This window comes from Melanerpes formicivorus, unplaced genomic scaffold (assembly GCF_026170545.1).
Source record: "Melanerpes formicivorus ecotype bairdi unplaced genomic scaffold, bMelFor1.0.p_v2 SCAF_58, whole genome shotgun sequence".
In the NCBI taxonomy this organism is placed as follows: domain Eukaryota; kingdom Metazoa; phylum Chordata; class Aves; order Piciformes; family Picidae; genus Melanerpes; species Melanerpes formicivorus.
In genome coordinates, this window is record NW_027142410.1 from 1297003 (window position 1) to 1318340 (window position 21338).

The window sequence follows — 21338 nt, forward strand, 5'->3', positions numbered from 1 at the left end:
GAGAACCCATGGAATGCCAACTATCCAAAGGCACTAGACTAGCTTCAAGAGTCCTGACAGACAGCTCTAATTACTTTCCCAGTTGCAAAGGTGCTGTTGATTCAACTCCTCTTTTAGTTTGGATTTTCCAGTATCCATCTTCACTCTCCCACCCTCAGCCCAGCCAAAATGAAATGACAATGTTCCTGTCCAAGTGGATGTTTCCAGCTCTCAGCTTGTTCAGTAGCAAAATGCCCTTTATTTCACAATGGAAAGGTGTTTAGAGTCTCTTTCCAGGTCTTTATTCTGACCTTGCCTAATGTTGCTCAAAAGCCACAGCTGAATTGGCACGGAGTGGAAGTGGGAAATGAGATGGCACAGTGAGTTCACCATCTGGTAGCATTTCACAGCTACAGGCCTGTATCCAACCTCCCGAGGGAGGAATTGCATACTAGTGGCCCCCAGCTCAGCCACTGATTCCAATAAAGCACAGCCTCTGCCCAAAGGCAGCACGTAAATGAGAGATCACTTCTGGAGGCCCTAACAGCCTGTGAGATCCAGATGGCAGGCAGCACCTTGTAGGACCTGCAGGAATATTGCCCAAACCTACCATCAGCCTCTGCCAAAAGCCTTTTTGCTCTCAAAGCTTTCTCCTAACAAGCAATTGTGACAGCCGCCCCGGAGGTGCTCAGGGTGGAACAGATCTTTGTCTCTCTTCCTTTTTCAGGACCCTGATGTGATCAACACTGAGCTGCCCATGGAGTGTGGCCCCACACCAGAGGATGAAGGGAGCACAGTCATGCGCCCAAACATCCCCAGTGGGATGGTGCCCCTGTTGGTAAGCCCTTCCCTCACGCCTCAGAGCACGCCTAAAACGCTGGACTCCCACCACGCTGGTCACAAACTTGCACAATGCCCGCAAGAGCTAGTGGTAGAGAACCTGAGCAACCGGACTGCTCGAGGGCCCAGCCTGCCATGCCTCAATGATTTCAACAGTGGGTCGTGGTTCCAGCAGACCTTGAACCAGAAGCTGGAGCTCAGCAATCCACCAACCCACAGACTGAAAAACAAAACGAAAAATCTTTGGAACCCAACCTACGGCTCGTGGGTGCTAGAGAACATCTGTCACTTCAGCCCTAGCTCCAAGCTCAAAGCAGCTCCAGAGAGGGAAGATTCAGGATTTGATGGGAACTGCAGCTCTTCTCCTAGCTCTCGGGCATCTCCAGCATCCCCAGGTCGAAGCAACTGCCCTCACGTGGATATCAGTGGGATTGAACTGGTGAAACTCCAGGCCTTCCCCTGTGGCAATGTAAATTATGCTTATGATGACCTGTGCTACAGCAGTGACCACCAGCCATCAGCTTTGGCAGAGGTCAGAGCAGCTGTGCTCAGGAGCTCCAGCCTGCACAGGGATGAGAAGCCTTTGTACAAAACAGAGAAGACAGCGAGAGAGAGGGACTCTGGTCTGTCTCTGTCAGATGACCTCAATGTTACTCCAGTATAACAAAAACAGCTCTTCCAAAGGTCAGAGAACGCGTGTGCCTGGAAGGACTGCTTCCTATTTCACTTACTTCCTCCATTTAAGTTCCTTCAGATGGGTGATGTCTCAACATCAGCAATGTTCTGCTTCCTCCTTCTACCTGCCAGATCTGCAGATCGTTAATGACGGTTGCGTTTCTGTCTCTGTCCATCAGACGTGTTCCATTGAACTAGCTTAGAGGTGGAGAACAACGGCATTGCTGCTCTGATTCAGAATGCAACACTTCATGAAAGGACTTCTCCTCAGTCTGCTCAGGTGAAAAGCAACGGACCTACCATCCAGCCACAGCATTTGGGTGGACATAACGACCGACACTGGTTTGTGCTTCTTTCTGACCGAAGAAACCGAAACCAAACCCTGTGCCAGCAGCAACCAGCTTGCAGAGGCTGCTACATTCCCGAGGGCTTTTTACAGTCCCCATGACTGACTGACTTACTAATGATGCTCTGTAAGAGAAGTAAATAAATAACAGCCACATTTGCATCTGATATACTAGCAGACCCTGTGGAAAAACACAGCAATGAAGCTACTGCTCAGTTTGGAAGCAGCAGGAAGGATGCAAAAAAAGAACCCAACCCCATCCAGGCTCCTCTGAGCATGTGCTTTGAAAACAAGCAATGAAGAGGAAAATAAATTTGCTATTAACAGAAAAGTACTCAGTGGAGCTGATAGTATCCCTTTGAATAGTGAAGGAAATTCTGTGCTGCTTGTCTCATGGTGTCACATTCCTCAGCTCGAGGTGTGGAAGGGGCAGGTGGTTTTTCAAGGTTGAGCTGCATGGTTTGGTGAGAAATGGACTGTCTTGGCTTTTAATGGACTTCATTTTTGTAAGTACTTTGGCATTCAGCAGTCATTTCCTGTGCTGTGCTGGTATGCACCAAGATGAGGTTCTCGGGTAACCGTCCAACATTTGGTGCACTGGTGTTCCTCTTGGGTTTAATACCAACTCCTCTAAGGCAGGAACAAAGCAATGCAAGGGAGGGGCAGAGTGAAGGGGAATCTAATTCAAACACTTACCTTACAGTGCCCCTTGCACAGGAAGTAGACTAGCTCAATCACTTGAGAATGCTAAAACCATGACTTGGCTTTGCACACCTGAGCAGGTCATCATTTCTTCTCTCACCTTCCATGCCTACAGACTTGGCAGTTGTTGTTTAGTTTGAAGACAGCTCATTTCTATGGTCTTCTGCTGCTTAGGGTCTAAACTGATGTTTACTGCAAAAGGAGGAGACTGGAAAAGTAAACTATTTGGATTAAGCCTGAACAGTTTCAGAAGCATTTTGTCTTTGTCCCGCTCCGAACCAGTGAGCTGCCAACCTACAGTGGCAAATGACACACGGCCTTCATGAGTCACCAGGCTGTTGGGTGAGATGTCAGGTATAGAGTCTGGTTCCTTTCTGAGGGAAGAGATGCTCTAGTACAAGCATCACACTGTCAGCTGCATGTACAGTCAGAAGACCTGGGGTGGCGTGAGAGGGTTTGCTTTGACCACAGAGTTGCTGTCATCTGCATCATTCAGGGATGGACACTACTGAGATGCGGTACAGAAAAGCACAGAGTGAAGAGTCTGAGTCTATCTGGAGCAAAATGCACCTTCAGCACAGGTTTATGCTGGGTCTGACTACGTACCTGGTCTAAGCTTCCTATAGCTTTAGGCCTCTTGACTTCAGAATGAGTAACTTTGTGTACTGTCCTTTGCAGATCTCCCTGGTGGTGATCCTTTCACAGTGTCTCCTATGGTACCAGAACAATTCAAATTGATGTGAAATGACAGGTGGTCAGAACAGGAGGGTCCCTATGTGCAAATTCCAGGAATGGTCTGGGACTGATGGGCTTAGTGACCAAGGGAGGTGGCTGACCATGCCTCAAGCCCTTCTTTCTATTTCACCTTTGCTTTAACTCTTTAGCTTCTCTCATGTTTACCTCATTGGCACTTTTATCTAAGATCCAGGAGCTGCTACAGCCCAGTTAAATAAGGCAGGAAAGCCCAGGTAGCAGGAAATTTTCCCTTTATCTCCTCTTGCAGAGACTAACATGTATGGTCACATTTCAGGCTGGCCTCTTCTGGAACATGCTAGTCAAGAGTAAATACATCTGCTCTCAGCTACTTGGAAGACCATCAGTTTATCTTCACCACCCTTGCCTTTTGGGTTATGTTAGCCCTATGGTTTATGCACTAGTAGGTTGGTTTGTTCCTCCTGAGGTAAGCTGCAAACTCTTCCACAGTTGTGACTGTGTGTCAGCAGCTCAGTCCTTTCCTCCCTGCATCTGTGATAAGGCCACAGTAGAGCTCAGTGATTCCAGTTCAGGTGCAGCAGACATGACACCAGATCACTTTCCAAACAGTTTGCCACAAGCACTACAATGAGCAGAGTGCTGGTGGCCATGGCCATGCTCTTGCAGGGTCATTAAAATTCTGGTTTCAATTCTCCTTGGCCATCAACAAGGGTGGGAGGTCAGAGAGGAGTGAAATACTGAGTTGTTCAGAAGCCACAGGAAGTTAACACCAACAACTTTTCTTCCTGTAGACTTCATAAGAAGTAGCAGGCACAAGACATTCCTTCATGTTTTCATGTGGAGAAGACTATACAATACCTTAAGGCTCCAGGGAGAAGCAGTAAGGTCCCTGCTGTCCTTGTGGTCACCCAGCCTGAGCTGCCGCTGATTTCTGCATACACAGCACTTGCCTCACCATAACGAGTTTTGAAAGGCCAATATTGGTCAAACAAGGTAAGCCACTGAAAAAAGTGACCTCAGAGAAGGGCAGAGTTCTGTTACCAATGCCACAGCCAGACTTGGCTGCAGCTACATCTTCATTTTACGAACAAAACAAGAGTTCTTCACTCCAGCACTTTGGACAAACACTTGTTCCCACTGACTAGCTGCAGCAAGGGACTTTATTGTTGTTATATAGTCATACTTAAAGCTGTGCTGAGCCAGAATTGGCAACTCCATCCTGCCCAGTACCTTATCTCTAACAGTGACCAACAGCAGGCTGTTGAAAGGCAGGTGTTAAGAGCAGAGTGAGCAGGTAGCCATCATACATCACTGATTTACAACTCTGTGTAGCTCAGGGATGTACTGACCCAGATGCAGAGCAAGCAGCTGCCCACACCAACCAGGCACTAGAAAAAAAGGTCTGGGAATTTTAAAAGCATTTGTATTAGCAACCTAAATTGTATGTAAGGTCTTAACTCCTCCAAATGGAACTAAACTGTCTTCTGTCAGCACAGTTGCCATGAGTCATTGACCTGTAGCAGTTTTGTTGTGCATAAGTGATCCTGTAGCTGCTTTTATAACATCCTCAGACATAATGAACTTTTAATTCCTATCCTAGAGGAAATAATGCTGCTATCACTCCTGTTGTGACACTGAAATGCTCCATGCTGTCCACACCATAGCATCCAAAAAGAGAACTAACAAGTGGAGTGAAATACACTACAACCTGCAGTCCTACAGCTCAGACCTAAACTTCCCACAGTGCTCAGCTGCTACCATTGAAAGATGTAACTTGATTGAAACTGGGTTTTAGGGAGACTCTTCTAGTGTGTAATCAATAAGCTGAACACATAGTGTCAAAATTAGATTCCTTTGCCAATGGAAAACCAAAACCTGATTTAACCTCCTAGAGGAAGGGCATGAGCTGAAGATTGGTTCAGTGCTGTAACAGATGTGGAAAGTCTTCCAGCACTTTCTCTCTGCAGAATCAGCCATTAGAGGACCATCACAAATTGCTCATCCTGCAGGGTTTCTGTCTTTTATCATGTTACCAACTTGGGTTTAGATCTGTGGGTAGAGTTGTTGGCATTTCTTTTCCCCCCCTTCTGGGCTCAGAATTAGTACTTTGTGTTGCTTCATACAACCTCACACCTCCATTTTAAAGAGGGAACTGAATTACAAGAGATGAGATGATAATGCGAACTTCATTTTGTCTTTCTCTGCTTTCTTTTCACATGGGCTGATGCTCTCACTGCTGATTACTTTTTCCTCTCCTCTTGTATCTCCATTTCTGTTTCAAGTAACAGAGTTTTTTAACAGCACAGATTTAAGGTGTCCCACTCATATCAACCCTTTTACTGAGGTAAGTTCTCCACTTACTTGCCAATGGGCAACTGTGCACTGGGGAAGCTTTGCAAGTCTAATGAAATAGTTACAGGCTTTTCAAACATAACTTATTCCACCTCCAATATCTTCCCACTACTTACCCCAGAGAGAAGAAAACACTGCTGCTGGGAGTAGTTTTCCCCAGCATACTTGCATCTCCACAGCTGTGTCAGCCAGGGACCATGCCTTTTCAGACCCTCAGGTAGCAGAGCTCTTGCAAACATGGCTGTGCTCACTTCTCCTAGCTGCCTACCCTTCTCCCTCTGCTGCAGAGACCTTAGGCATGGCACAACATCATTGACATCTTCCCATCTCACCACATGATTTTTTTTCAGTTGAATTGGTTCTGGTTTGTCCTTACCTCTGACCATGGCAGAGGTCTTGCCAACTGAACCCTCTGGGTGACTATGGTACATAAGTAGATGACACACCTGCTTCTATGCAACTGAGAGCTGGACAAGTGTGTACTGCTGTATTTGCAACACAAAATAAAAGAGACACTAATGGTGGCTATTTACCTCCCTTTCTGCTAAGTAGTCTGGGTCACAGGTAAGAGGCCACTCTCTCTTGCTGTGAAGTGTTTGCCAGTCCTGGAGAACTTCTTCCCTGCTGCCACATAAAACTGCCCCCTGGAACAGTTCACAGGTCAGTCTGCCAAATGTCTTTTGATGCATAGTTTTTGGCTATACTGTAGGCTATAAACTGAGTGTTTAGAGACAGTCTTACCTCAAAGGAAGCTGTGGGGCTTTGTGTGGATCAGGCTCCAAAATTAACACACATTTTGAAACCAAGGTCCAATGTTAACCTCTAGATGGTTTAGAACTGGTTTTGATTTAGGAAGTAGATGGTGAAGACTAAAAGCACAAGGAACACTGAAATACACAGGCTTTGTCCCTTCCCTGAGGAAATCCTTGAAGAAAAGATCACAGGGGATGTCTTTTTTCCTTCAGTCTCATTTATTTAGTAGCATACACACTTCAGAGTAACAAAAACTCAACCAATACAGTCAATGTCAAAAGTGACCACGGCCAGCTTTGCATTGTAGTGTTCAGAAACAGATGCATGTGGATGATACAGGCTATTTGATCTCAGTACCTTAATCATAACAAATAATAATAACAACAGCAATAAAAAAAAATAAAGTAGCAAGAGCCCTCTGAGATACTTACTGGTTTGGTCCAACTCCCATGGAAAGCTTTCACTACAACAGGAACTGGATCAGATGTTAAGAGAATTCTCCCCCCCTCCCCATGTGAAATTAAGGAGGGTTTAATGTTTACCACTTTGGTTAAGTTTCATCCAAATATCTATCCTTGTAGGGCTCCAACACCCATCAGTTTGAAACTTTTAGTTGATTTTGTGCATTTCTTTCTGTATTGCACCTTCCTCCAAAGAATCTCACAGCATCTTGGCAAGCAGTAATGGACAACCTCACACCATTGCTGTGAGGTAAGTAGATACCATTCCCACCTGTAGATTGGGAACAAAACTGAGGCCTAGGATAGTTGTCCAAGGCCCCCAAAAAGTCACTGACAAAGCTGAGGGAGAAAAGTCCTACACTAGATTCCCAGAGGAATGCAGCAGCTACAGCAGTAACCATTGCTGCTTCTAATTAGTGAGTTTAAAGACCTTGGTGTCCAAGTCAGAGGCTCAGCACCAAAGTGCCCCTGGGCCAGCATCTCTCACCATGCTATGTGTGCTCTTGCTGTACCTGGAGGGAAGCCATACCTCAGCAGAGGCATTCAAGAACTACACTCTGGAGTTGTTTGTGAACGAGCACCTTGGTTATCATGCATCAGCACTCCTCTGTTATCATCATCCTGACCCTCTGCTAATTAGAAGCTTATTCAAGGCAACATACTCTATGGTGAAAGGCAGCTATGCTGCTTCCTCACACTAGCCAGTGAGTGTAGGCACCTTGGGCACCTGCTGTGACTGAATCAAGGTATCTAATATACCTTGTGGTAGTTTGCTCGTGAGCTCATAGACTCCAGTCCCTCACAGCTCCAGGGCTCAGCTGCAGTCCTGCACTTGCAGGTTGCAAATAAGAAGCTGCCACCTTCTCTCATTTCCCCTAACAGCAGCAGCACATTATGGCTTCATCTAATCCCTTGATTAGCCAAAGGGCCACTTCAACACCAGCTTGCTAGAGCTACTTATCATCTAGAGTGAGTTTCCAGACCAGGGTCTGCTAGAGGAGAGCTTTTCTTTTTTTCTCTGACCTTTTCAACTACTGCAGAGGAATGGAACATTCTCCATGTTTACCCCTCCAAGACCACAGACTGTAAGCCATCCAGATGCTAGCAGCAGCTGGGTGTTGGCTTTTTTAAGCTACTGGCACCACATTGCTTCTAGTTCTGCCTTAGAACTGAGCAATCATTCTAAGCATCTGCCTCAAATTCTCAACTAGCATTTCAGCATCAACTTTCACCATCTAAATCCCTCACCCCCTAGAAAAATAAGTTACATTGATGCAAAAGATTCACATTTGTGGTAACAGAAGAAAGAAACTGAACTCTGAAGATTAATCAGGCAAACCACTAATGAATTCTATCACCTTAACAGCCTCACTGCTACCTTTTCTTTGTTTGGTTGGGTTTCTTTCTTTGCTTGCAGCCTCATAAAGAAGGTATGGTTATTAAAGTCCTCCCCATGAGACCTATCTACTTCCTGTTCTCCTGGAGCACTACTGACCTGCAGGTTAGCTGACCAACTGCCAGGCCTGGCAGCAGCAGGAAAGGAAGATCATTTTTTTCCCCCCTAGTTGTATGGAATTTGCCACAGATCAATGCATCATCTCATAGTAGTTCAAAACTTAGAAGGCATCTAGAATGATATCATCTGTGCTTGCTACTGCAGGCTTGCTGTCACCTACAAAAAAAAAGGCAAGTGTAAAGCCTCTGCAATAGCTAAGTGGAAACTTCATTAACATACCATCATGAAAAATAAAACTGAGGGGGACTCTGGGAGGCCACAGAACACTAGTCTGAATTTGCAGTGAGCTGCAAAAATAACCAGCTTCAAACAACCCCAGGTTTAGAATGAAGTGTTTCCAACATGTCATTCCTACCCAATACCCACTCTACGCCATCCAACTTCTAGGTCACAACTGAGCTTGAATTTGTAAATACTGTTGTTTGGTTTAGAGGTGATGAAAAAAGCCATTAGCTGACTGCTCTCTCAGTACAGTAGTGTGCTGTCTAAAGTAACTCCTTCCAGAAATTACTTTAGGCTCTTCAATCCTAACTACAAAAGACAGATTTCATTCCACTTCTGAACTCCACACTTTGTTTTTTTGCTCCTGATCACTATTATTGAAGCAGTTTCCCAAAACATGGAGTCCTTTTCATGTACCCTCAAGTTCTCAGAATCTCTCCTGAGCACCACCAGCAAAAGATAGCCATTTCTGATCAAGGTGCATTGCTAGGCTTTAGCTGTTGAAAGGGGATTAACAATCAAATAGGAAATGTAAGTCTTGTCCTCAGCTAGAGAACTGCATCATCACATTGTTACTGTTAAAACCTGGCATGTGAGTGAACAGGTGAATACTGATAGTAGTTATACTGCTAGCATGTAAAGAATTGTTCAAGTGAGCAGGGGCAACCAACAGAAGGCCTGAGAAGCCATTACAAGAGATCACTTCAGTGTTTCTTACTTTTAACCTAAACACTCTGTGAATTTTCTGCGGCTGTGCCTGGGCCACAGCAAATGAAGAATGAACCACTGATGGCCCCAGTGTTGCAGATGGGATATATTGACATTCCTTCCCCCAAACTGCCCTGAGTTAACAGCTGATACTTGGGAGGAAGGATGCCTGGGAATTCTCTCATCATTAGTGTAATGCTGTAAATGCAGGAACTTCCCCTCCCCGACCGCTGCACCAGTCTGTGCCCTTCAGCAGCAGCATCCCGCCAGGGAAGCAGGGGGTGGCCTAGAGGACACGTGCATTAGGGGACAGTCAAACCATGGGCTGGCTGCTGGCCACTAGTGTGTGTGTGTGCACGTGTACAGAGGGGTTATCTCTGAAAATAAAGCCCCCCTGAAAAACCCTCCCTCATTTCCCTGGTCTGTGCACAAAAGTCAGCACTGATCTTCAGAACTGTACTTCAGCTGCAAGAGGCCACACTTGCCAAGGCAGGCACTTTCCAACTACCCACCCAGTCTGAAAGTCAAATGGTTTGGGAGCCAACGGGCTGCTATTCTCCCCCTAGGGTATTTGTAATCTCCTGAGAGCCTGCATAAAAAGCAAAGGCTGTTCCTGGATAGACATGAATTGAGGGTTAAGTAGGGAAGAGAAGGAGTGGTCAACAGCAGTTTCCACATCCAGCCACCACAAACTGCTGCCTCCCTGTGCTTATCACCCATTTCCACCTTGTGCACACTGTAACACAATGCAGCAGAAGTTATTGGTCCAACCTATAGTGTACAAGGGAGCAAGGAGACTTGCAGTTGCATGTGTGTGAGAGAAAGGGGGTCACAAAATTATGCAATTCCCTGAAAAATTGTTATTCCTACCCTGAATCCTTAAGCACTTGCTCTGGCTCACTCAGAGGTAAACTGGAGTCCCATCTGTTTGCCAGAAGTCAGAATCATTCTGGTTTACTACACAGACCTCTTCACTCATGCTGGTGTGATTCCTGAGTATGGAGATCTTCATTCTCTGAGAAGCGGTCTGAAGTCAGGCTGGCACAACACAGACCAGTCTGGAGCTATTGAAGTTCAGAGAGGGCCAATGCAAAGTCATTTTGTTCACTAAGTGCTGAGTTCTGGATGCAGCTCCCTCTGCTCTGATGACCTCAGGAGTTTGGAGGGAGTTAAAGGTTTCCTTCCAACTGAGCAATCCCAGTAGAGCAGAAAGTTACAGAGATGTTTTATGCTGTTCTCAACTCATCTTTCAGTGATGCTTTCCAAGATGCTGATCAAATTGTCCAAGCCCAGCAAGTACCCATCCTCCCTGTTGCCTTCTTGCCAGGGGATCCTGTGATCCAGTGTCTGCCCATCAGGGAGAAGGGTGGTCTTTCCAAAATCGATCAGCCACACGTTGGCATTCCCAGTGCCATCGTGTACAAAGAGTAGTGAGCTTCCAACAACCTGGAAGACAGATTGAAACAATGTGGTTAAAAACACATCCTTAGCTCTCCCACCATTACTTAACCCTTCCCACTAAGCTGACCTCCTCAGGTAACCTTCTCACCTCTGACCCAACAGATTTTGGCCTTCACTTACTTATACATTGCCAATTTACATGCCCCATCTGCATAAGCATATCGATCAGCAACATATCAATGGGCATGCAGATGGGAAAAGGGGAAATAGGAAGAAACACAGTTCCCCAGCTCATCTGGCAGCAGGTCTCAATTTGAGCAATTCAGCAAAAGCCAGGGACTACTTCCAAAAGAAAGGCTATGACCCCTGGATAACAAGGAGGAAATGGTGGACAAGAGGAAAATGTCTGACCTCAAAACCATGAGCCATAACGAGCAGAACTTGCAATGCTGAGGATGCCCTCTCCACAGCAAAGCACACAAGGAGCAGAACCATACAGTGCTTCAATGTAAATCCAGCATCACTAATAGAGCCTTAATAGTCAAATGACAGCTGACTGCTAGGGTACCAAATGCAAGCTTCCTGTAGAGATTCCCACTGGAACACACCAAGATTAGAGAAACCACAGGAGACTGCTACTCATAAACCATTCCCTGCAGTGGCCCAGAGCTCGAAGTGTTGGGATGCTGTAAGGATAGGAGGATTTATTATTCCTCAGACTGGTTTGATGTTCTGTGTCATCATTATGGAGGCCTTTTGGCATCTGTGCTGTTAACATAGATTAGTTCTACTACAAACTCCTGTCTGCTAATACAGGAGGCTACTCTGAACTACCTCCCAATGACCCAGCAATGCACCTCCCCACAGCATTACACTCACCTCATGTCGCTTGAAGAAGTCTGAGGACTGAAGAATGATATGAATTTCCTGCAGACGCTTCAGGTATTTGTTCTGGAGGAAGAGGGGAAAAACAACAACTCAAAAACACTCCAGGCAAGAACAAACAGAGATACTCTGTTTACAGGAGGCAGTGTGGTGAAGAGAACATGCTAATTTTAGGCTAAAGGTCCCTCAAAACGATAGGTTCATCCTTTGAAAGTCAATCTGGAAACAGGCTCCAGCAAGCTTTCATGAGCTAGAAACACAAGAGGTTTCACTTGCCCTTAAGGAAAAACCTCTTTACTTTGACGGTGCTGGAGCACTGAAACAGGCTGCTCACAGAGGCTGCGGATGTCTCCTTCCCTGGTCAGATTCCAAACTTGCCTGTACAAGCTGATCTAGGTGTACTTGTGCTAGCAAGGGGGGGTGGAATAGATGATCTGCAGAGGTCTCTTCCAAGCCCTACCATTCCATGATTCACTGTGAGTGAACAGACTGAGTCCCTCTGCTGCATGTGTTACCACCAGCATATTCCTTGCCTTCCTTTGGATGAGGTGAGACATTTCCACACTCTTCCCCCACCCCCCCTTTTTTTTTCAGTAAAGACAGATGTTTCAAGCAATTACAAATCATTCAGTCCTCCACAGTGAAGAGAGAATTAATTTGTGCTACAGGGGACAAGTTGCTCCAAGCATGTGGGGTGGAGAATAAAACCATTTTAGAACCAAAAAAAAAACTCCAGGCCTAGTGCATAAAGCTCTAAACTACATTTTTCATGCTGCCCTGCACTACCAAGAACACTCCTCCTGGAGGGCTAATCTGCCTTCCTCATGGCTTCCACACTGCAGCAAACACCATGGCATCCTCTGAAGTTCCAGAGAGATGTGTGATGCCATCTACCACATGCCTGCTGCACTACCCATGGAACAGCACACAGGAGTTTCTCTTCGAGGCGAGTCTCACACTTCGGAGTGCAGCCAGCCACCAATCTCACTTCCTGCCCCCATGCTCTGGTTTTATCCTCTCCAGAACAAATTCCCATATCTCAAGTTTTCCTGCCAACACAGTCCTTGCTTAGACATCACCACCCCTCTGATGCATCTAACACCCATGGTCGAAGCTGATGGCAAGCCGTAAGTTAGCTTGACTCACATTTTGCTAGCATGAGGTACTTAGGATGAACTCATGGCAAGAGCTGACAGACCTGGGCTCAGCCAGCCACTGCTCACAGCCCACCAAGTCTTCATGTCCACTCCATCTGCTGAGAGGGACTAGGAGTCAAAAGCATTTTCTTATTTGGTAGTTGAATTAATTTTTCTGGTACCAGAGGAAGCATGGCCCTGAAACAAGCTCCTTGGGTCAAAGATCATTGAACCTGAAGAGCTCACACTCACCAGAATAGTTGTGTTGCCCTCAATGAACTCCACAAAAACCTGTAGAACTTGCTCCTGTGTCTTTGTAGTTTTGAAGTTCGTGTTGCACGTCCCATCTGCCTTCTGCACCAAAACACACAAAGACAAAGACTATTTATACCACACACACATCACTCCCCTCATCAGGCAACCCTCTTGAACCACCACCTGCTCAGCTCTTGCTAGCCAGGTGAAAGCGGGTCAGCTGAGCAGGGAGACAGCAGAAAAAGCAAGCAGAAAGTGGAGAAGAGGCAAAAGCTGATTGAATAACTCCAAGAGACACATCATTTCCCGTAGAGTGCAGTCAGAGAAAAAACAAACATCAACCCTCATGACCTTGCCAGCTTGCAGGAGGGTTCTCTCACAGCACTGCTGGTAGCGCAAGGTTCAGTGGGGCAAACCACTCTGACCTCTTTGGTTGTCCTCTCCTCCAGTTTTGTGTATTCAAACCCTGGCTGGGAGTGTACAGGGCCATCCTCAAACTAAATGTTACCATGGCCCTCTTGGTTTGTTTGTCTGTCAAGGGGAAAATATCATGGTTTAACCTCGGCTGGCAACTAAGCATCACACAGCCGCTTGCTCACTCCTCCCTGCCCTGGTGAGATGGAAAGGAGAACTGAACACAAGCAAAACCCCTGGGCTGAGATCAGAACAGTTTACTAACTGAAATAGTAGGGGTTTTGAAATTATATAATAAGGAAGATAATAAAAAGAGTGAAATAAATCCCAAGAAAAACAGGCGACACATCCCTCTCCATTGCATCAGTCCAATGAAATCATTCATTTCCATCCCAGAGTGAATCAACAGGTCATCAAAACGTGTTCCCTCCTACATGCAGAAAGTCATTGCACCCAAACTGGGGAAATTCAGCTCCAGTTTCACACTGGAGACACACTATTGGTGACACTCCACAGCAGAACTCTGCTCCAATTATACACACAAACCCAATGGTTTCTAGATTTACCACGCAAAAGAATGAACTGCCTGAACGGCAAAGCCCTGCAGAGCAGCCTCCCACCTACCAGACTTGCTAGCAGGAGAATAAACAGGATTTTATTCCAAGGCTGTGGGCCAGATACAAGTGTAGCATCTCAGCCTGATGAGATGTGCAAGTTATGCAAGAGAAGTTCAGCAGGTCGGCAGTGAAGTTAGGAGCCGTCTGGTCTGCTGTATGATAACGCTCCATGGCACACGGACATTTGGGACTTAGTCCAATGCCTTGCACCTCTTCATTGGAGTAAGGCTGTTTGGAAAAACAAAAGTCTCCCTGCACCTCAAATTCCAGAGCCAAGTCTGGAACAGCTGCTGTGTGTTCCCTTTCCATCCTTTTTCTCTGCACAGACTAGCTGCTTGCTCCCCTGCCGTTTAGAAACACTGTCACGATTTTGTTCCTTTGTAGTGGCTGGCAGAAAACGTAACTGCTGCCTGTCTTTATTTGCTGTGAACCTGTGGAGCTTGAGTGGCATCCTCTCTCCTGTTCTGTACCAAGCCCTCACAGTGACACTGGATGTACCTGACCCAGCCCTCCAAGTGATGCCTTTGCCAAGGCCTCCACACACGTTCCTGTGCAGGAGAGCAGTTGCACGGCACAGTGACTGGGCCAACTGCACCACCTCTCATTAGATGTGACAGGGACGTGGCTAACAGGAGAGCGGGTTTGGTGCTCCATAAAACACTGCTAACCTATCTTAATCTGTGTAGTTCGGCTCAGATTCCTCTGCAGACTTCCCTGAAAGGGTTCTGGGTTAGGTTGCAAACTAAATGGATTCATAAAGATGTAAGAATCAAATCTGATGCTCCCCTGGGAACATGGCTATCCCTGATCTGTATCTAGAGGAACGATACCAAAGAAAAAAGTGACTTCCTGAACTGCACAGATTTGGAACTTCCCATTCTCAGCCCCACACAACTCTGCTCTGCAAAGCCATTAGCTCAGTGTTGTAGAGATGATATTTGCGCTACCTAGCCTTCAGACAGCCCCTTCCAGAGAGAACACCTGCATTCTGAATCTGGCAGGTGCCAGCTGTAAGGAAACTCAGTTTGAATTATTTTTGATGAGGAAGAGTGCTTAATCTCATAAATTAATCCAACTCAGAGATCTGGAAGTAAGGCAAGAGAAAGAGATGGACCAACCTAAAGAGAAAAAGTGATGAAGGAGGAATGCTCATGCTGAATCAGATCTTATTGACTAGCAGCCACTTCACAGAAGGGCTTCGTTGTGTTTTCAGTTTCTTACTCCAGCAGCCACAGGGCAGGAGTATTTCTGAATGGCCAATCTCAACATACCTGCTCAGCTCAGTCCCAGAGTTACCAGTCCCTCGGGGAGCACAACCCCTTTATCTCATTAACCACTAGCTGGCACCACCAATCCTCACTGGCTCTCCTCTCAAAATGGGGATCCCCGCAGCCTGGCTTTGCCTTTCTGCAAATAATAGTACTGGATGTAGAGCTCAGCTCCAGAGAAACGGTGCAGGGGGGCCTGACTGGCTGTACTGCTTAGACAGCCTGCTCCCTGTCACCATTTCTCCACGTTAAAAAAGTGAGACTCTGATATCCACATCCCTCCTAACAGCACAGGGAGACACAGGAAAGGGTGATGTACTGCAGTATTCCAAAGTGTTTCCTGTGCTTAATCAAGGACTGCATGTGTCCCATTTTGCACAGTTACAACATCGTCTCAGCAGAGGCAAATGTCAGACAGTCTATGTGCCATAACTACTCCTACCCCTCTCATAACCAACCAAATCACAAGGAGTCCCACTCTGCGCTCCCTTTGCTCAGACACTCCAGGATTCAACACAGTTCTGCCCAACTATCTTTCCAAGAACATACATAAAAGGTCTCAAGATCATCTGGGTTTCTGATTCTACTACACCTGGCATCCAAAGACCAAATGCAGAAACAAAACAGGTATTTTGATAACATCACTAGATGGCTAAAGGGTAAAACAAGGAGTGTCTTGGCTGGACTGGAGCCAGACCATCTATCACCAAGACGGCTCCTGCATGAGGATGCCTGTGTCTAACAGTCAGGAGTGGGTGGCACAGCATACAGGGGGCCAGCACAGCATGATCTGGAAGTCCTAGTTCCTGTATCACAGCAGGAGAATCTGTGAATGAGGAAGGGAGAAGACAACACAGGGAAGCACAGAAGAAAGGAGTGTACAAGAGCCTCTACTCATCAGCAGCACCCTCTTTTATCCCTCTCTGCTTCCTATGTGCTTGAACTACAAAATGAAGCAAAACTAATCGAGATTATAACTGACACCTCCCACCATACCTGAATTAAAGGCATATGCTCTAGGAATATTCTGAAATCCCCGGGGGCAATCCATGCTATCTTCTTCATAGCTGTCCTGTGATGGGCTTCAGATAAAAAGCACTCATCCAGGGTGCGGATGGATCTGGGCACCCACCACCATGCTCTGTGCACAGAGCCACACCACTGTCTAAACCCGGGCAAACTGGTTTAATGCCAGCTGTGAGAGGCCTCTGCAAACAGAAAGCATGCTTCTGATTCCAGTAAGTGTTCAGGTAGCAGGTGGCTGAAACTCTAAGAGTACATCCTAATGGCCTTCTGAGCAGGTATCTGACATTGCCAGTGGGATCAACAAATATAAGGAATTAATAGGTAGGAAAGAAAATTGCCGAGGTGCTTTTGTGGCTGTAAGGCAGTATCCTAGGAATGGTACAGGGGCACAAACCTATCCATTAAGAGCAGCAGATAGATTCTGTTGATGGAAAAACCTTCTTTTTGGTTGTCTTGGCTTTATTCCTGCTCCATACTAGATATTGTCATGTACTTAAAGGAAGAGGGGTTTCCTTGATTCCAAGGATATCTAAGCTAACGCTTTTAACACATTGCAAATAAACATACCCGGAACAAGAGCACTTTACTGTCATTCATGTGGACTAAGCATGAACACTTCCTGGACAAAAAAGTAACTGCACAGGGAGAGGCAGTTAGTTCTTTACTTCTGAAGCCTTCCCTACAACAGTCTCAGTTTCATTCTACCTACACTGTGTACCTGCTTGAGTCACAGTATCGGCAAGGTTGAAAGAGACCTCGAGGATCATCGAGTCCAGCCTGTCACCACAGACCTCATGACTAGACCATGGCACCAAGTGCCACGTCCAATCCCCTCTTGAACGCCTCCAGGGATGGTGACTCCACCACCTCCCTGGGCAGCACATTCCAATGACGAACGATTCTCTCGGTGAAGAATTTTCTCCTCACCTCCAGCCTAAACTTCCCCTGGCACAGCTTGAGACTGTGTCTTCTTGTTCTGGTGCTGGTTGCCTGGGAGAAGAGACCAACCCCTTCCTGGCTACAACCTCCCTTCAGGTAGTTGTAGAGGGCAATGAGGTCACCCCTGAGCCTCCTCTTCTCCAGGCTAAACAATCCCAGCTCCCTCAGCCTCTCCTCGTAGGGCTTGCGCTCAAGGCCTCTCCTCAGCCTTGTTGCCCTCCTCTGGACACGTTCAAGTGTCTCCACGTCCTTCCAGCACTGCCTCTTTGGTTGAGCCAAGTACAGCTGATGTGCATCTGATGCTTGACTTCACTGCCATTATAATTACAACAGATGCTTTAAAAACATAACACCCTGAACTCTGTGGTTGCACTTGAACACTTTCACAGAGTCCTTTGGAAAAGCTGGCTACTGACGCACCCTAGCTTTTTGCTTCATCAACAAATCCACCAATAGACAGAAGTAAAACTATTACCTTAATCCCTTCAATCCTGAAGCCCAGGTTGGCACTGGAGCTAATGGTTTCCCTCCACTGCATGTATCGGGGTTTGGTGACAGCATGCTGGGCGTTCTCTTCAGCCGTGGGAGCAAGAGGATCCACCTCAATCATTTTCTTGTACATGTCCTTACGCAGCTTTGGTTTCTCCCGGGCCTTAGCCAACTCTTCTTCCAGGTATGTCCTGCAAAAACATCACATCCCAACAAAACTGTAAGGGCTCTAGAACCATTTCTTTTTACAATTTCTAAACCAGCCTCAAGAAATTTCACCCAGAAAAGTAAGTGCTGTGATTGCCCCAGACTGCTTAGAGGGAAACTAAAGAACAGACTAATGACTGCGCAGGAAGACTCTGTGAATCAGCGGCACAAACCAGCGGTTGTGTTGTTCACCTCCTGTTCCAACTATACCTTTGCTCACTCTTACCTGGCATTGTAACCTCCTGCTTACAGGACAGGAGAAAGCTGAGGTCCTGCTGTGCCATGAAACAGAACTGGGTTTTCAGGAGAGATCACTGACATTGGAATCAAAAGCAAATAGGACTGCTGCAGTCTTACTTTCCTCTCTCTCCTTGATACCACTCATGATATTTTTAGGCCTCAGGAAGCAATTATGGTTTTACTTAGTGCTTCACAGTGAAAGACAGAACCACTTTTGATACAGTAAAAAGTAGAAAGTAAAGCAGATTATCTAAGCAGTTCCAGACCAGAAGAGGTGACTAAGAGCAGGAATGTGAAGGGTGACCAACCTTGCACATTATGCTGTTCTCACTCAACCCCCTCAGGTGGTAACCATTAGAAAGGCACCATCCAGATCTGCATTGCACTTGAATCCTAAAGCTTGCAGTTTGTCAGGTGCCTGGAACATGCTTTTATTTCATCACAGCTGGTATTTAGGAGATGCATTACCAAAATGCCACCTACTTTGAATAAAATACATACTGCTGCAAGTCCTCTTTCTTCTGGGCATACAACACAGGATCCTACAGAGAGACTTTTCATAAGGGTGTCTAGCAATGGGACAAGGGGAATGGTTTTATGATGAGGAAGAGTAGGTACAGGCTGGATCTTAAGAAGTTCTTCAGTATGAGGGTGGTGGGACTCTGGAACAGGTTGTGAGGTTGTGAATGCCTCCTCCCTGGAAGTGTTCAAGGCCAGGCTGGACGAGGCCTTGTGCAGCCCAGTCTAGTTGAGAGCTGTCCCTGCCCACTGTGGAGAGGTTGCAGTAGCTGATCTCTAAGGTCCCTTTCCAACCTAAGCCATTCTGTGATTCTATGATTTCTACTCTGATTCAGCTGACAATTCATTTGAGATTTTGCATCAGTTTAAAGGCCTGTCTGCACTCCTATAAGTTGAGCAACAACTCATTTACAACAACTTCAGCATCTGAGCTGGCAGTCAAAAGATTACCACAACAGTTCATACCTCTCTCTGAACTGTTACTCCAGGTTCTCAACAGATTCCTTCCCTATCTGTTATGCTTAGATAATATTTTTGAGGTTTTCCTCTTAATCAGAGACAACAAAAGGGAAAGAAAGTGAGAATCTGGAAAGCAAAGGTGACAGCATCATGGAGATGTCAGAGCAGAGGAAAGCACAGGCCAGTTCTGAGCAGATGGTCAAATCTTTTCTTTACAGGACAGATCAATACCAGTGAAGACTCATTCAAGCTCTGGAAATGGGCTTTCAGGCTGCTATTCAGTCACACACATTTGGAGCTGATAATTTTACTCTTTGTGGGGTTTTCTGAATCACAGCATACACAAAGATTACATGAACTGGCTGCCAATGAATCAGGTACTTCTTTTTTTTCCCCCAGGTATTTTCAGGCCATGGTAGAGAAACTTTGTCTAAAATCAGTCCTGAAAAATCTCTTGATGCAGAATTGGTTTTAAGGCTATAAATCAGTTAGTTTCCAGAATCTATGTACAATCAGGCAACAGTGGAACATGTTCCCTCAGGCTGCCCAAGGTGATTGCCAAGCCAACAGCAGGTTGTCTGAGCTGAAACCCAAAGCTCTGAAAATGTTACCTAAATACTCCACAGAGTGTGACCACATCATAGAATCACAGAGTCAACCAGGTTGGAAAAAACCTCAGAGACCATCAAGGCCAACCTATTACCTAATACCTAACACCTCATGACAACTAAACCATGGATCCAAGTGCCACATCCAATCCTTTTCCAAACACCTCCAGGGACGGTGACTCCAACACCTCCCTGGGCAGCACATTCCAATGGCAAATTACTCTCTGTGAAGAACTTTCTCCTCACCTTGAGCCTAAATTTCCCCTGGCACAGCTTGAGACTGTGTCCTCTTGTTCTGGTGCTGGTTGCCTGGGAGAAGAGTCCAACCCCCAGCTGGCTACAACCTCCCTTCAGGTAGTCGTAGAGAGCAAGAAGGTCTCCCCTGAGCCTCCTCTTCTCCAGGCTAAGCAACCCCAGCTCCCTCATCCTCTCCTCATCAGAATGGTCTGGGGTTGGAAGGAACCTCCAAAGGTCATTTAGTCCAACTCCCTTTGCAGTCAGCAGGGACATCCTCAACTATATTGGGCTGCCCAGAGCCCTGTCAAGCCTCACCTTGAATATCTCCAGGAATGGGGCCCCAGCCACTTCCCTGGGCATCCCCCACTTCCTTCAGATGCACTTAGGTTAGAAAGCACTTTCTCTATTGTGCACCCCACCTGATCCCCATCTTGCAGTCCATCACAGAGGGCCCTTCAAAATCAGTAAGCAGATCATCCAGCTGGATGTAGCTCTCGCCGTCTCTCTCCACCACGCCGTGGAAGCGAGGGACGCAGGCGCGCAGCGGGTCCTGCATCAAGCGCTCAAAGCATTCCTTCTCGTTCTCCGAGAGCCGCTTCAGGATCTTTCCACTGTCAGCTGCCTTGAAACTCCCTGGAATACAAAATCAAACACATCTGTCTGACAAGAGTGTCCTGCAAAAAGAGAGAAACACCTTCCCCCCTACCACTCCAGTTAATCATGGAATTGTCAGGATTGGAAGGGACCTCAGGATCATCTAGTTCCAACCCCCCTGCCATGGGCAGGGACACCTCACACTACATCAGGTTGCCCAGCATCCCATCCAGCCTGGCCTTAAAAACCTCCAGGGATGAGGCTTCTACCACCTCCCTGGGCAGCCTCTTCCAGTGTCTCACCACTAACATTCCTAACATTCAATCTGAATCTACCCACTTCCAATTTTGCTCTGTTCCCCCTAGTCCTATCACTAGCTGACATCCAGATTCAACTACCTCAGCCCCATGGCACCAGTGAAAGATTGCCCCAGAACAGGAGAGATGAAAGAAAAAAAAAGAGGACAGAACACCCAGGACAAACACAGCCATCAGCAGTGAAAGCCCATCTGGACACATTCCCATGTCAGAATTCATAGCTTTAAGGAGTTCAGCTGCTCCAGGCCATCCATCAGGCTTTTTTCCATGCTCAACTCTCTGTTAGGATAGTAAATGCTGCTATAGTTACCGAAACGCACAGGAAGAAGCCACGAGCCAGAATTCATTAATCCCCTGACAGACTGTTTTAAAGCTGCCTTAGCACTGCCAGTGCTGGCTTTGTCCTTAATCCCCACATGGGCTACACCTGCAGGTCTGTACATGGTGAGGTGGCACAGT

The 21338-nt window shown here is 46.5% G+C and overlaps 2 protein-coding genes across 4 annotated transcripts in view; one reads left to right on the top strand and one right to left on the bottom strand.

Annotated features, from left to right (window-relative positions):
- Positions 1-6126, top strand: part of LTK (leukocyte receptor tyrosine kinase) — a 125147-nt gene extending 119021 nt beyond the window's left edge. For both annotated transcript variants that reach the window (XM_068161420.1, XM_068161421.1), the window contains one exon: positions 707-6126. In XM_068161420.1, coding sequence (XP_068017521.1) covers positions 707-1483 — 777 coding nt within the window. In that variant the 3' untranslated portion in view covers positions 1484-6126. The remainder of the gene's footprint in view (positions 1-706) is intronic.
- Positions 6127-6566: 440 nt separating this feature from the next.
- Positions 6567-21338, bottom strand: part of ITPKA (inositol-trisphosphate 3-kinase A) — a 42217-nt gene continuing 27445 nt past the window's right edge. For both annotated transcript variants that reach the window (XM_068161423.1, XM_068161424.1), the window contains 5 exons: positions 20388-20601; positions 17685-17889; positions 12943-13044; positions 11549-11620; positions 6567-10714 (listed from right to left, as the gene is read on the bottom strand). In XM_068161423.1, the coding sequence (XP_068017524.1) occupies positions 10511-10714; positions 11549-11620; positions 12943-13044; positions 17685-17889; positions 20388-20601 (797 nt within the window). In that variant the 3' untranslated portion in view covers positions 6567-10510. The remainder of the gene's footprint in view (positions 10715-11548; positions 11621-12942; positions 13045-17684; positions 17890-20387; positions 20602-21338) is intronic.